The 13,072-nt window shown below is 31.6% G+C and overlaps 2 protein-coding genes across 2 annotated transcripts; both read right to left on the bottom strand.

Annotated features, from left to right (window-relative positions):
• Positions 1-3,012, bottom strand: LOC100820431 (uncharacterized). Its single transcript, XM_006583443.4, has 2 exons — positions 2,728-3,012; positions 1-627 (listed from the first exon to the last, which is right to left on the bottom strand). The coding sequence occupies exons 1-2, from the start codon at positions 2,822-2,824 to the stop codon at positions 44-46; spliced, it is 681 nt and encodes a 226-aa protein (XP_006583506.1). The 5' UTR covers positions 2,825-3,012; the 3' UTR covers positions 1-43.
• Positions 3,013-9,976: 6,964 nt separating this feature from the next.
• On the bottom strand, positions 9,977-12,610 carry LOC100792753 (1-aminocyclopropane-1-carboxylate oxidase homolog 12). Its single transcript, XM_003528964.5, has 3 exons — positions 11,907-12,610; positions 10,991-11,312; positions 9,977-10,417 (listed from the first exon to the last, which is right to left on the bottom strand). Exons 1-3 carry the CDS (start codon positions 12,428-12,430, stop codon positions 10,166-10,168), a joined length of 1,098 nt encoding a protein of 365 aa, XP_003529012.1. The 5' UTR covers positions 12,431-12,610; the 3' UTR covers positions 9,977-10,165.
• Positions 12,611-13,072: the final 462 nt, after the last annotated feature.

Genomic DNA, 13,072 nt, shown 5'->3' with positions numbered 1-13,072 from the left:
TTCAATAATTGTTGCGTGAAGATGTTGCATTATTTTAAGTTGATCACCAAAGTTTAAACAGCAAAATGGAGACATAACACATGAAAAAGATGTTAAAAAATGCAACCCTACTTTTCTGCCCCCTACTGCACGGAGTAGTACTCCCACTATAACACCCTTTTTTTTGCTGGATTCCCGCACCATGATTTTCAAGCACAAATGTAGAGTTTGTCTTTCCATTGCTAAACAAAACGCACCAAAAGAAAGGTCCTTTGTGGAGTCCAACCAGGCCAACTCCCACCTCAGTATGTGATTTGTTTTTCAGAAGAGACAAAGATTTCTCATCTTTGATGAGAACTTCAGAAAATGCTAGTGATGGCTCGAGATACTTTCTTTGACAGCCCACTATGTGTCCGGTTATGGTGCCAAAAGTCGGTAGCTCTACACCGCAGTTGGGAGCAAACACTTCGGTGAAGTCATCTTCAGGAGGTTTGCAGTTTACAACATTGTTGTCAGTGCAGTTCCCTTTGCATAATTCGACGTATTGTAAGGCCATGCACCCTAGACCAGGGCTGTCATTCAAGCGAGGAAGCTTCTGATCTGTTAGATTCTTGTTTATAATGTCAACAATGTTACTTGCAGGGTTTCCTGAGAGAAAAACAACCAGCTGATTTCAGAGATATATAGTTAATGCGCATGCACATACATATGCATGAATATTATGTTTATACTGTTTTCATTCAACTGCCTTGATCTTCAGATTGATTCCTCATATATGATGAAAGTATGATTCAAATCTGTACCAAATTAAGAATACATTACCGAACCTGATTCTGTTGACACTATTTAAATAAAATGAACCATTGAAAAAATGATGCATAGCACCTCCATGCCCTTATTGAAGTAAACCTTCCCAGTGAAATTGTTATTGTCTTTGACCTACCGACCTACTTGTATTCCTGGGGTAGATATAAACACCATAGTTCTACTACTAAAAACGATAGATGGATGTGTGCTTTTCAGTAGAAGTGCATCCTCCACTGCAAATTATTTCTAACCAGCCTAACAGGCAAAATGGTAAACATGGCCTATTGGGTTTACAAAAAGATTTGCTAACCTATATGGGATGCTATTGACAGTATAACAACGAAATACTTTGGCATCTAAAATGATTGTTAAGAAAATCAACATCATTGCCTAACGGTTATCAAAAAAGCAGATACATATTCACATTATATCTCAAATACTTCAGTTTCCTACATCATCTCGTTGTTCATGTTTTGTATTAGAGACTAATTCTTTAGATGATGTAAGAACACATAATTACTGTACTAACTTTTAAACCCTGTAGTGTGGTTAACACTCTAGTTTTAATAGTAAAGATGCCAAACCAATGTAGCTTCTCAAGGAAACCAATGCTGCATTTAACCAACATATTTGAGCATTCTACAAGCTAAACAATCTGGTCGTGCAAGATGTAGCAGCAAGATTGTTCCTCAACCTCAGAATCAGAGAAGCCAAAGATTAAATCACATTAATTGAAAAAGAATTTGGATTGACTGATTTAGTCTCTTGAAATTCAGTAATTAATTCAAAGGCGTTGAATTCAGAGTTCAACCTTCTGTCAAAACCCCTCAATATAGCTTCTAAACATAGATAGGGTTAGGCACACATTAAGGATGGAAATGAATTAGACTAAGCTAGGCTTTATAAAGTTCGAGTCTAGTCTACATACTGCCATACCCTGTTGAGATCCCATATCAATTGCAGATATGACCAAAGTCAAGCTTATAGACGCTTGGGCAATCCTCATCTAATAAGCTAGTTTTGGGGTTGAGTTAGGTCCAATCCAATATTGGGCTACTTACAACTGTCCAAAAATTTACCTGGCTCCTCAACTTTACCAATGCAATCCTTCTAGTATTATGCTTTTAAATTATAAACAAATAGACGAAGGGAGTGAACAATTGGATATGCAAATGGTTAAACAACATTAAAAACAATAATGGAAATATGCACGAATAGGCCAAGGCTGAATGTTGTAAGTTCAATAACATAAATATTTAAACCTTGCTATTTCCAATACATATTTAGAAGTTAAGGATTTGATTTCAATTCTGAATCTCTCTTTCTTCTACATACTACTATCAGCTATCACACTGATTCCCCTTATTTTTCCACTAGTTTCAAAGCTGCAGCATGAATCCTTAGCAAAAATTCAGAATACTAATAAATAAGCAAGGACCATTACGAGGAAACCATACACAAACAAGCACTTAAGCAGTGACGGGTCTATTTGAAACATAGCAAGTTAGTATATGACTAACAAGAAGCCTTTATTGAAACCTCTCATTAAATAAATGTATCAATAAGGAATCAGAGATTCAGAACAGGATGGAAACTTGTTAAGCCTAAAGAAGAAACAATTTTGAACTTAAATTAAGGAGCTTTTGGAAACTTTCAAAGCTTAATGACAAAAACAAGTTTGAACTTATATTAAGTGGAGCTTCTGGAATACTTATTATACCAACCATCTCAAAAAGTACAGCTAACTAACCCCAGATCAGAACAATCTTGCAGAATAACCAAAAATAGGGAACAAAAACATACTTGTTATTTATCAGTCATGCCTACATTGTCCTTGTGACCAAGTACACAGTCACAATGCTCATAAACACTTAAAAATGTCAACAAAAAAAAAATACACAAAAGGAAAATAAGAAAAAAGAAGAATGTAACTTTACTTACCATGGATGTGGTGGGAGAGAACAAGAGCTGGCAAAAGGAGACAACAGCAAAGGAAGTGCAACAACACACAGCAACTGAGGTTGTTCTTCTTCATCATATGCTATTGTATGTATGCTGAGGTGAACCAAAAAAAAAAGAATTTTGCTTTAGCAGCAATGTGAAACAAAGTGAGTGGAGAAAAGGGGCATCTCAAGTTGAAAAGGTTGATGAATCGGCTTAAATGTAGAAGATAGGGAAGAAAGGTGTTATTGGTGATGGGTTTGCACTTCAAAGAGGACACAAAAGGACTCAAAGGTGGTCCCATGTAGCCGTTATCTCTTCTGTCATTCAATATTTTTTCCTAAAATGCTACCCAATTTCAACAAATGTATTTCGCTGGGTCCCATGGTTCCTAGAATATTGTGATTATGAGTAGACACAGATTTTTAGTGAATTTTTCATCTTAGTTACAAGGATCACAAATCACATTATTATCTCACCAAAATATGTTAATGGAGAGAAAAAGATGATAAAATGAAAGAAATAAATGATGAAATGATGTGAGATTCATATTTTTACAGTATACTTTCATTGAAAAGTTTTATCTCAATTTTTTTTTCACTCTACCAAACGGAACTAAATGAAAAATGCCATTAATATATTCCATACATCCATTTTATGTTGGCATACGGATCCTCTGCAGTTGGGAAAGGGAAATAACTGCAGCAGGAGGTGCAGTTTAATCTGTCAGACTGTGACCATACGTTCTTCTCTATTTTTATTCTTCTATTAATATTAATTAATATTTTGTGTAAGTAAAGTTATGTATTAACGGTTTAGATTCATGCAGGTCAAAAATGGACTGATGAAGATCTTGACCCGTAAAAATATATATTTTTTTCCTTAAATTAACTCCTAGTAAATATTGTCATCTTGAAATAATGAATCTTGTAAGAAAAAATTTACACGTCAATCATTATGAAATGATTTGTTGGTAGACAATTAAAAAGATCATGTATGAAAATAAAACATATAATTTTTTTTATCACTGAGAATCGAAGTAATGTCAAGAAAATTTATAATAAAAATAAACATATTAATTTGGTTGATTGAGAATTCATCTTGACAAATAAAAAATAGAGAAATATTCTGTACATTAAAAAAATTGTTTTAGCTTAAATAAAACATTATAAATAATTTATAGTTTAAAAATGGTAATTTTAAAATATTTCTAAAATATAAGTTATTAAAATTTAGATAAAATAATTGAATCAAATAATTTGGAAAATTTTAAAATACTATAAAATGAGTGTTAAATAAATATAAAATCACATATCATTAGAAAAATGAGAGCATGATAAAAAAATCATGTTTGAAAGCATAAATTATATTTATATAAGTTGATCATTTCTTAATTTTACTTTTACGCCATACTTATCATAAAATATAATTATTATGCTAATAAAAATACAGAAAAATGTGAATTTATTTTAAATGGACTGAGAATAACATCAATATTTATGTATTCTTAAAATATTAAATATAATTGTTAAATAAAAAATATAAATAATATTTATTACGTTTTAAAATTATAGTCAATTCTGATCGTTGAATTCTCATTTTTGGTTACCAATTTGTTCGTGACAATACTTTACAGTGTACCCAAATCCGGTCAATTATGATCTATAATTAGGAAGACCATATCATAGCTTGCTTGTATTATTAGATTGATTTAAATGTAATTTTTATCTTTTTATTTTGTTTAATTCGTAATTTTGATTATTTTATTTTAAAATAGAGATATTTAGTCTTTCTATTTTAAAAAGTTTACAATTTTAATCTCATAGTTCAACATAAAAATATTTAATTCATCTATTTTAGAAAATTTATAATTTTGATCGACATATTTTAAAAAAATATGTAATTTTGATCTGATATTCAATTTTATTTGTTTTATTTCATATATTATAATTAATTAAATCAATTTTAATGATACTTTAAATAAATATGTTAAGTCTAGGGTTCAACCATAAGTAAAATTAAAAATTTGATAAATTGTAAAAATTTTATAAAATAAGAAGATTAAATGTCTCTATTTTAAAATATAGGACTAAAATTATAGATTTTTTTAAATAAAAAAACTAAATATTTTTACTTTAAAATGAAGAAAAAGAATATGAAAACCAAAATTACATTTAAGCATATTAAAAAAAAAGATACAGGAGTTTAGGAGTTGAATAAAAGGAATAAGGAACTTCCTATAAACGCTATTGAAAATTATCCAAAGTGTATTGGAAATTTAACTTTTCTCATTTCCATTGGTACAGTTCACATAGAAACTATAGAGCGTGTACACTATGTTATTTCAGATTTCCTCCTATATAAGATATTGTAGTCTCTAAAAAGAATAAAAAATTCACACACAACTTGATTTAGTCAAAATACATAATACACAGTATAGTCATAATACATAATACATTCATATAGAAACTTGGTTTAGTCACACTTGGTAAATAAGTGCATCTGACTCTATTATTCTACTATAGCAAGAAAAAGGAAAAATTCAAACTATGTTATACCTAGCATTACTTGCGCAACAATATTTCTTTAGCTCAATTATCTCATACAGTGATACAGCAACAATCATTATGATAAAAAATGGGATAAACCTAATATGCCATTTCAGGTTCCATTAATTGGCTTGTTGTACATTGTGCAGCACATATTGTAATAACTCATGTTATGTCTCATCATCTCATGCCATGATAATTTGTTTAAGTTAATTTTTATCTTTTCCCATCGCCCCTTAGCAAATGAGCTATATATGTAATTAGTATCTATAATAAATTAATAAAATTTGCATGAAACAAACATAAAAGAAAACAGAAAACTTTCCTGCAAAATATCGCCAATATTAACTACCAAAGCACCAGGTACAGGGTTTATATCAATCCAATATCTTTGTCAGAATGCATAGTGGTTCTCATAGTTAATTCTAGTTCAGGACATGAAGGATAATAATGGCAAAGAGCAAATAGCCCCTCAGCACATCCCATCTTAGATAGTTTGGATTCAGGCCTAGAGCTTCTGATAACAACTCAAACAGTAAAATCGCCAGTTTCATTATGTGTCTCCTGTATTCTAGCGATATATCTCTGCAAGGATATGAAATCAATCAGAAGAGTGGAAATTCAAACTTTGATTTTAACTAGTGTACATATGATAAGAAATTTATCAATTTTATTTTCTTTCAATTACAAGTCCTTGGCGCTTACTTGGATCATTTGTCATTATCTGTAAGGTCTATAACTGGAATAACATTGCATGTATTGCCTAAATTTGAGGCCATTTTCTCAAATTTGTCAGGTTGGTGATGGAATAAGATTGGACCTTCTTAGCACCTGCATCAACTAGCCCTTTCACACCAGCTTTTGTTCCATCAAATGCTTTGCGTTCACTCAATAGAGAAAATCATATTCTGGCTTAGTTGTGGTGTCCTTTTTCTTCTATTTGTAGTTGTCTTGGAACTAGAAGTGTGAGTAAAAGATCCAAGTGTTTTGGATGTACTCATCTTGTAGTTCATTACCACTAAAATATATTTTTTTAAGAAAGTAAATTCTATATTGTATACAATTAATAAAAGATTGGTGCTGGCATGATTGAGAAAAAAGACAGAAAATTGGATAAGCTACTTTGATTATATATATATATATATATATTCTTTTTCATTAGACGTTAATTAGCATTTGAGGTGTTTAAATATATTTTTAATTATTTTTTCTCTCACTAGGCACCCGTCAAATGTTTACATTACTCGGTTTTTAATCCTGTGAAAAAGAGTTGAGAAAGATAAAAAAAAAAAAAAAACTTTAGAAAAGCTTTAATTTTTAATTGAGTGTAACGCATGTATAATTTGTATAAGACCTCATCTAGTAAGATAAGGATTTGCTCTTGTTGTAAAGTCAATTTTTGTTCGTCAAAGCTATACACACGCCCATCGTATTAATTCTTTAATTGAAAAAGAAGAGAAAAAAGATAGGTGATGTACTTTTAATTGAGGTTTTAATCTGAATCCTCTACTATTTTTAATTTTAAAATAAGGATTAAAAATTACTTATTTTCATTTCTCAGATGTGTTTTCATTTGAAACATCTTAATATATATATATATGATATTTTCTAAATAAATGAAAAAATATTATTCTTTATCTTAAATGCGCTATATTTTTTTTAGAAAATAAAAAATAAAAAATTACTCGATTTTTATTTTTCCAAAATATCAATTTTATAAGATTGAATGAATAAAAATGAAATTAAGAATTTTATATTGATAGTATTGCTATGCTTAGTGTGTTAGTTTTTTAGAACGGCTTAAATTTAATAAATTTATAAATTGATTCATCGTATAAATTAATTAAAAAAGAACTAATAATCAACGCATCTTTTCGGATTATCCAGATCTAAAGAACTAAAATAAAATAAAATTATAGCAACTGAACTATTGTAAAGCATACAAGAACAACTTCTATATATATAAGGCTGCTCGAAATTGGAATGTTACGGTCAACCATGTTTATAGGAATCTAACACGGTAGAAATTTGATCTTTATTTGATACCATGTACTTTTATATAGCTGTACACGGTTTGTATTTTATTTCGCTGTTTATACGGTCATGTGATTGGTATTATGCATTATGAGTGGAACGTTAAGTAGATAAAAATAACGGGTTTGAAGAATGTGTAGTGTATGATGAGCATGATAAAACTTAAATAAGTTGTTATTGTTTTTTTGGAAAAATGTAAATTATATTAAATCCAAAATGATACAACAATAAATGGGGCATACTCCACAGCTAGAAAAAAAAATCAAAAGTCTCTCTAATATAAGAAGGTCTATATCAAGATGTTAAAACAAATGCAATATGTGCGCTTGTTCATACATAAGAAACTTAATCTTGTTAATAACCTCTATTACATAAAATTGATAATCTTCAAAAATCAGTTTGTTTCTAGACAGCCAGATGCAGTAGACTGTAATTGCTATAGTCAGACAACAAAATTTTCCTTGAACACTTGATATGGATCTGCCCATAATCAAAGAGTTAGTAATGTGCTGCAAAGAAGTGAAACGCCTGCAGAAAGGAGCCAAATCACGAATGTGAGCCCAAACTTGGAGAGATTTCCTGCAAGAAAAGAACAAATGAGCATTTGACTTAGTCTCATTAGAACATAAAGGGCAGAGGGAACCCTTGTTAAAAAAAACAGCTTTGTCAAGAGTAAGCAGCCGGTTTCTTTTAGCAAGTCATAGAATGAAAGACATCTTAGGGGGGGGGGATTGTTGGGTTCCATATAACAGAACACCAACTAACAGTAGGCTTGACACCTCTAATGTATTCATAGACTTTGCCAACAAGCAATTGTTCATTGGTGCTCCAAGATTGAATCCTCTTTTTGGCCTCTTCCGTACTTAGCTCTTTGGAGATAATAAAGTCCCTTATTTGAATGATTTTCTTTATCAAAACTAAATTTGATAAAGAAGTATTGCAATTCCACACATCTGTCCCTCTGAAATAGTAATGGTGAACCCACCAAACCCATAGAGAATCTTTCATACAATGAAAGTCCCACAGGATACGGGAAAGAAGCGCAAGATTCTAGCCCTTTAGATTAACAAGGCCTAAACCCCCTTCTTTTTTCGGAGAACAAACTACTGACCAAGCAACCAAGGGCTTGTTTTTGCCAATATCCGCTTTGCCCCACAGAAAATTACGGCACGAAGTGTTGATCCGATCCAAAACAGATTGAGGCAAAGGAAAAATCTCCATCCAGAAATTCACAATTCCTTGAATAACTGCTCTGATCAACTCTAGCTTACCTACATAAGATAAAGACTTCCTGCTCCATCCCTGAATCAGGCCAGTAGTCTTGGAAAACAAGGGAGCATAGTGACATACATTTAATCTAGATGATAAAAGGGGAACACCCAAGTATCTAAAAGGAAAGTCACCCAAGCTAAATCCGGTAAGCTGCTGAATATGAGAAAGCTCATGAGGCCTAATACCGGCTGAGTATATGACAGATTTATCAGAGCTGATGGAAAGCTTAGAAACCCTACAAAAGTGCTGAAGCTTGGCAAACATAGTTGACACAGAAGGGATATCTCCTTTAGATAGAAGCATAATATCATCTGCAAAAGTCAAATGAGATAGCTGAATACCTGCACAGTTAGGATGAAATTTAAAATTGGCGTCATCCTTGAGGCTGCTCATATCTCTAGAAAAGTACTCCAAACAAAACACAAACAGATAAGGGGAGAGAGGATCCCCTTGTCTAAAACCCTGCTGCCCTTTGAAGTGGCCATAAATGGATCCATTGACTGTCACATTAAAGGAAGTGGAAGAAACACATTCCATGATCCAAGTACAGAACTGGGCTGGGAAGCCAATGGACTTAAGCATCCAATCCTAGAATTCTCAGGAAATGGAATCATAAACTTTATGCAAGTCAATTTTCAGGAGACATCTAGGAGAAGATCTTTTCCGTGCATATTTGCGCAAAATCTCTTGAACTAGAAAGATGTTGTCCATCATCTTTCTGTTCTTAATGAAGGCAGTAAATAAGTTGTTATTAATTATATCATTTTGTATCCTACACTTCATTCGCTTTGTATGAGGATTTATGTGATAAAATTAGTGTTTAAAATACTTAAATATGTTTTTATCTCTAATAAAATATTTTATTTTTATATTTTTTTCTAATAAATTTTTGTTGTGTTGAATTTTTTTAATAAAATAATACTTTTATTTTTTGTCCTTGATATTTTATTTTAGTTCTTGATAAATTAATAAATTGTGTTTATTCCATAATGAACTAACAAATTTTGTTTTAATAAAAATTAATAATAAATGAAAAAAAATTATTAGAAAACAAACATAAAATTCATTAATTTATCAAAGACTAAAGACTAAAAATAAGTGTAAGAAATAAAAATAAAATTATTATTTTATTAAAAATTTAATATAATAAAAATTTATTATGGAAAAACATAAAAATAAAATATTTATTAAGAATAAAAATATATATTTAAACATGTTTGAATTCTGAATCATAATTTAGTCTGGTATGTGTGAATTCAAATTGTCGTCAAAGACTTATTCGTGTGATGCACAGCCCCAAAATATAACAGGCTTGTCACAAAATAATTGGGATAAAGACAACTAGCAAGCAAAAATTCCCAATAACTCAAGAGAAGAGAGAGAGGTCTATTTAATTTTGAAAAGTTGTCACATTTATTTCAGGTAAATGTACATAACTTTTTAAGTTTAAAGGACTATATTGCAATTATGTAACAGGCTACGTTTTGGAATTGTGAATACATATATATGCACAACTTCCCCTGCCTTGTCAAAAAGTCATGTACCATGCCCATCAGAGTTTTTCCTTTTCTAGATTTGCTAGATCAAATCCTGTAACGTGTAAGGGCACTAGTACCATCGAGTCCTTTTGCTAAATAGTAGGCTTCATAGTCACCAAATGTAATGTCCCTAAATTTGGGAGGATTTTCTTCTGATAATAGTTCCTTTATAGGTCCACAAAGCTTTAAGGATGTCTTGGCAGATGGACTGAAAAAGCATGCAACAGATATTCTAGGACCAACATCATTTGCAAGCACTCTGTGTTCAGCACTCTTGAATCTATCGTTTGTTATAAACTATAATTCAAACAGCCAAACAATTAGTTACATGATTACATTTAATAAGTAATAACGCTCATTCAAATAACAATAGATAAAAACAATCAAGTCATGTCTCGCTAGATGGGAACAAGTAACAACAACATGGATCAAATGAGTGGTTGTGACTCTATCATTCAATATTTCAATTATAACAAGAAAATGGCAAAATGCAAACTATTTTATACCTGACATTCCTTCCACAAAATGGGGAAATAATGTTAATATTTGTTTAGGGGTGAGATGAGGTCATTGAGGGTTTGAGGGATATAGGTTATGCTGATGCAGAAGTAGTCAATTTATTTACTGTAAGGAACACTATTAGGCACAAAAGACAAACCATCTCAAGCAAGATGGAAGATGGGGTAGCAATATGCCATTTCAAGTAGTATGGTTTGTTAGTTGAGAAATGCTAGCACCTAGCAGCATACTATCCGACATATTCTAGCACATTATTCCCAACACATTCTCTATTATTAGTTGAACTTCATCATAAATTAATAAAAGTTGCAGGAAATAAACAAATAACAAAAGAAAAAACAGAAAACTTGCCTGCAAAAGATCGCCAATATTAATTACGAAAGCACCAGGTACAGGGGATATATCAATCCACTTGTCTTCATATCTTACTTGGAGGCCACCGATATGATCTTGGAGAAGCACTGTGAAAAAATCATTGTCAGAATGCATGGTGATTCCCATAGTCAAATCTGGTTCAGGACATGAAGGATAATAATGGCAAAGAGCTAATAGCCCATCAGCACATCCCATATCTTTCAGATAGTTTGGACTCAAACTCAAAGCTTCTGAAAACAATTCAAGCAGCAAAATCCCAAGTCTCATTATGTGTTTCCTGTATTCCAGCAGTATATCTCTGCAAGAGTATGCAAGCCATCAGCAGGGTGGAAATTCAATTTCAGACATTTCAGAATTTGTCAGTTAGCTTCTATAGTAGTTAAAATTTTCTAACTTTATCTTTTAACATGTTATATTACGTTAAAATGAACACAAGTCGCAGATTAACACAACCTTTGATTAACAAATTTATAAATTTAAGCCTCCAAATTTGTGTACTTTATTTAACCTGAATGAAACCTATCTTTTTTAGGATGAACCCGGGATATATTAGGAGTTTAAAATGATCATACATTGATAGTATAAAATTGTTTTTACATTGGTCTTCAATGACAAATCACTGTTGGTATTGCTTTTTACGGAAATTATTATAAAAGTCTAACAAATTTAGCATACATGGTGAATTATGATTGAATAAGAATGTAAATCTATTTTACACCCAGCAGTGCATAATCTTTTTCCTCATATTTTAGACCAATTTTCCCTACTATACATGCAAACTTGTAGATCAAACGTCTGACTATAAGGGGCATAGTTATCAAGTAATCATGCTGCAACGTGTTGGTAGAATGAAACCTATTTGAAGGAACACATAATTGATACACATACATACCTGCAAACTACAGGAAGTTCTTCTGGTTTGGGGGTATCAGGATACAACAAACACCTACAAGAATCCCTCCAATTGATTGCTGGCTGTGAGCCGTATAGATCAAAATTGCTATTATACAGAAAGGATTTTGATCTATCTCTCGAATAAAATTCTTTCTTGGCTTCAGTATCCATCTCATGAAACCTTTTTACCCCATTTTTCATCTCCTCAAGAACACTCAAAGGGATATCATGATTGATCACCTGAAAGAAACCCCATGTTTCAGATGCTTTCTTCACTATGTCAACAAGCCCTTGGCGCTTACTTGGATCTTTGTCAATATCTGCAAGGTCTATGATTGGAATAACATGGCTTTTGTTGCCTATATTTGAGGCCTTCTCAAACTTCTCAGTTTGGTGATGGAAGAAGGTAGGAACATTCTTAACACCTACATCAACAAGCCCTTTCACACCAGCTTTTGTTTCATCAAATGCTTTGCGTTGACTCAAAACATAATCAAAGTTAAGGTCAGTTGTTGTTCCCATGTTCCTTTTGGTTTTGTGTGGCCTTGGAGCTAGAAGAGTGGGTGGAAGAGCCAAAGAAAAATTAAGTAGCAGCTAAGACTTAAAACTGTGCTGATGGAGGATAACGAAGCAAAAGTGATCCCAAACTCTCAATCTTCTCCCACCTCTTTGACGGCAAAATAAAAACAAAAATGAATGTGTAACTCTTGTGATGCATATTTCATGTTTTTAAATTAAAAGCATCTTTTATTTATTTATATATATATCATACTGCATTCTTACTTCCTATTTGTCCGTTTGATCTTAAAACTAAGACTGATGGGAAAGTAGGAATACTGTCCGTAAGGACATATGTTAACAAATTTTTATGGATCTGGAACTAAAAGTACATTTAATATTTTACTTTGATTTGTACAGTAAGTGTTTGAACAGTACTTCCTGGAAGTACAGCAGTCTAATATTTTAGTTGAATGGTACTGTAGCAGTAAGACCCGTGTTGGATAAAGGACAGTAAGACTAAGGTGTACTGTTTAATCAAAATATCAAGACATAATACACTGGTGGCTATAGGATTGCCGTTCAAACTATTTTTCAAAAAAAAAAAAAGAGTTTTTCTTAAAAATAATTCAGATCCAGAAAAATTTTGTGACATATTTACTTACG

Source organism: Glycine max, chromosome 7 (genome assembly GCF_000004515.6).
Source record: "Glycine max cultivar Williams 82 chromosome 7, Glycine_max_v4.0, whole genome shotgun sequence".
Taxonomy (NCBI): domain Eukaryota; kingdom Viridiplantae; phylum Streptophyta; class Magnoliopsida; order Fabales; family Fabaceae; genus Glycine; species Glycine max.
This window is presented reverse-complemented; position numbering and strand designations above follow the sequence as displayed.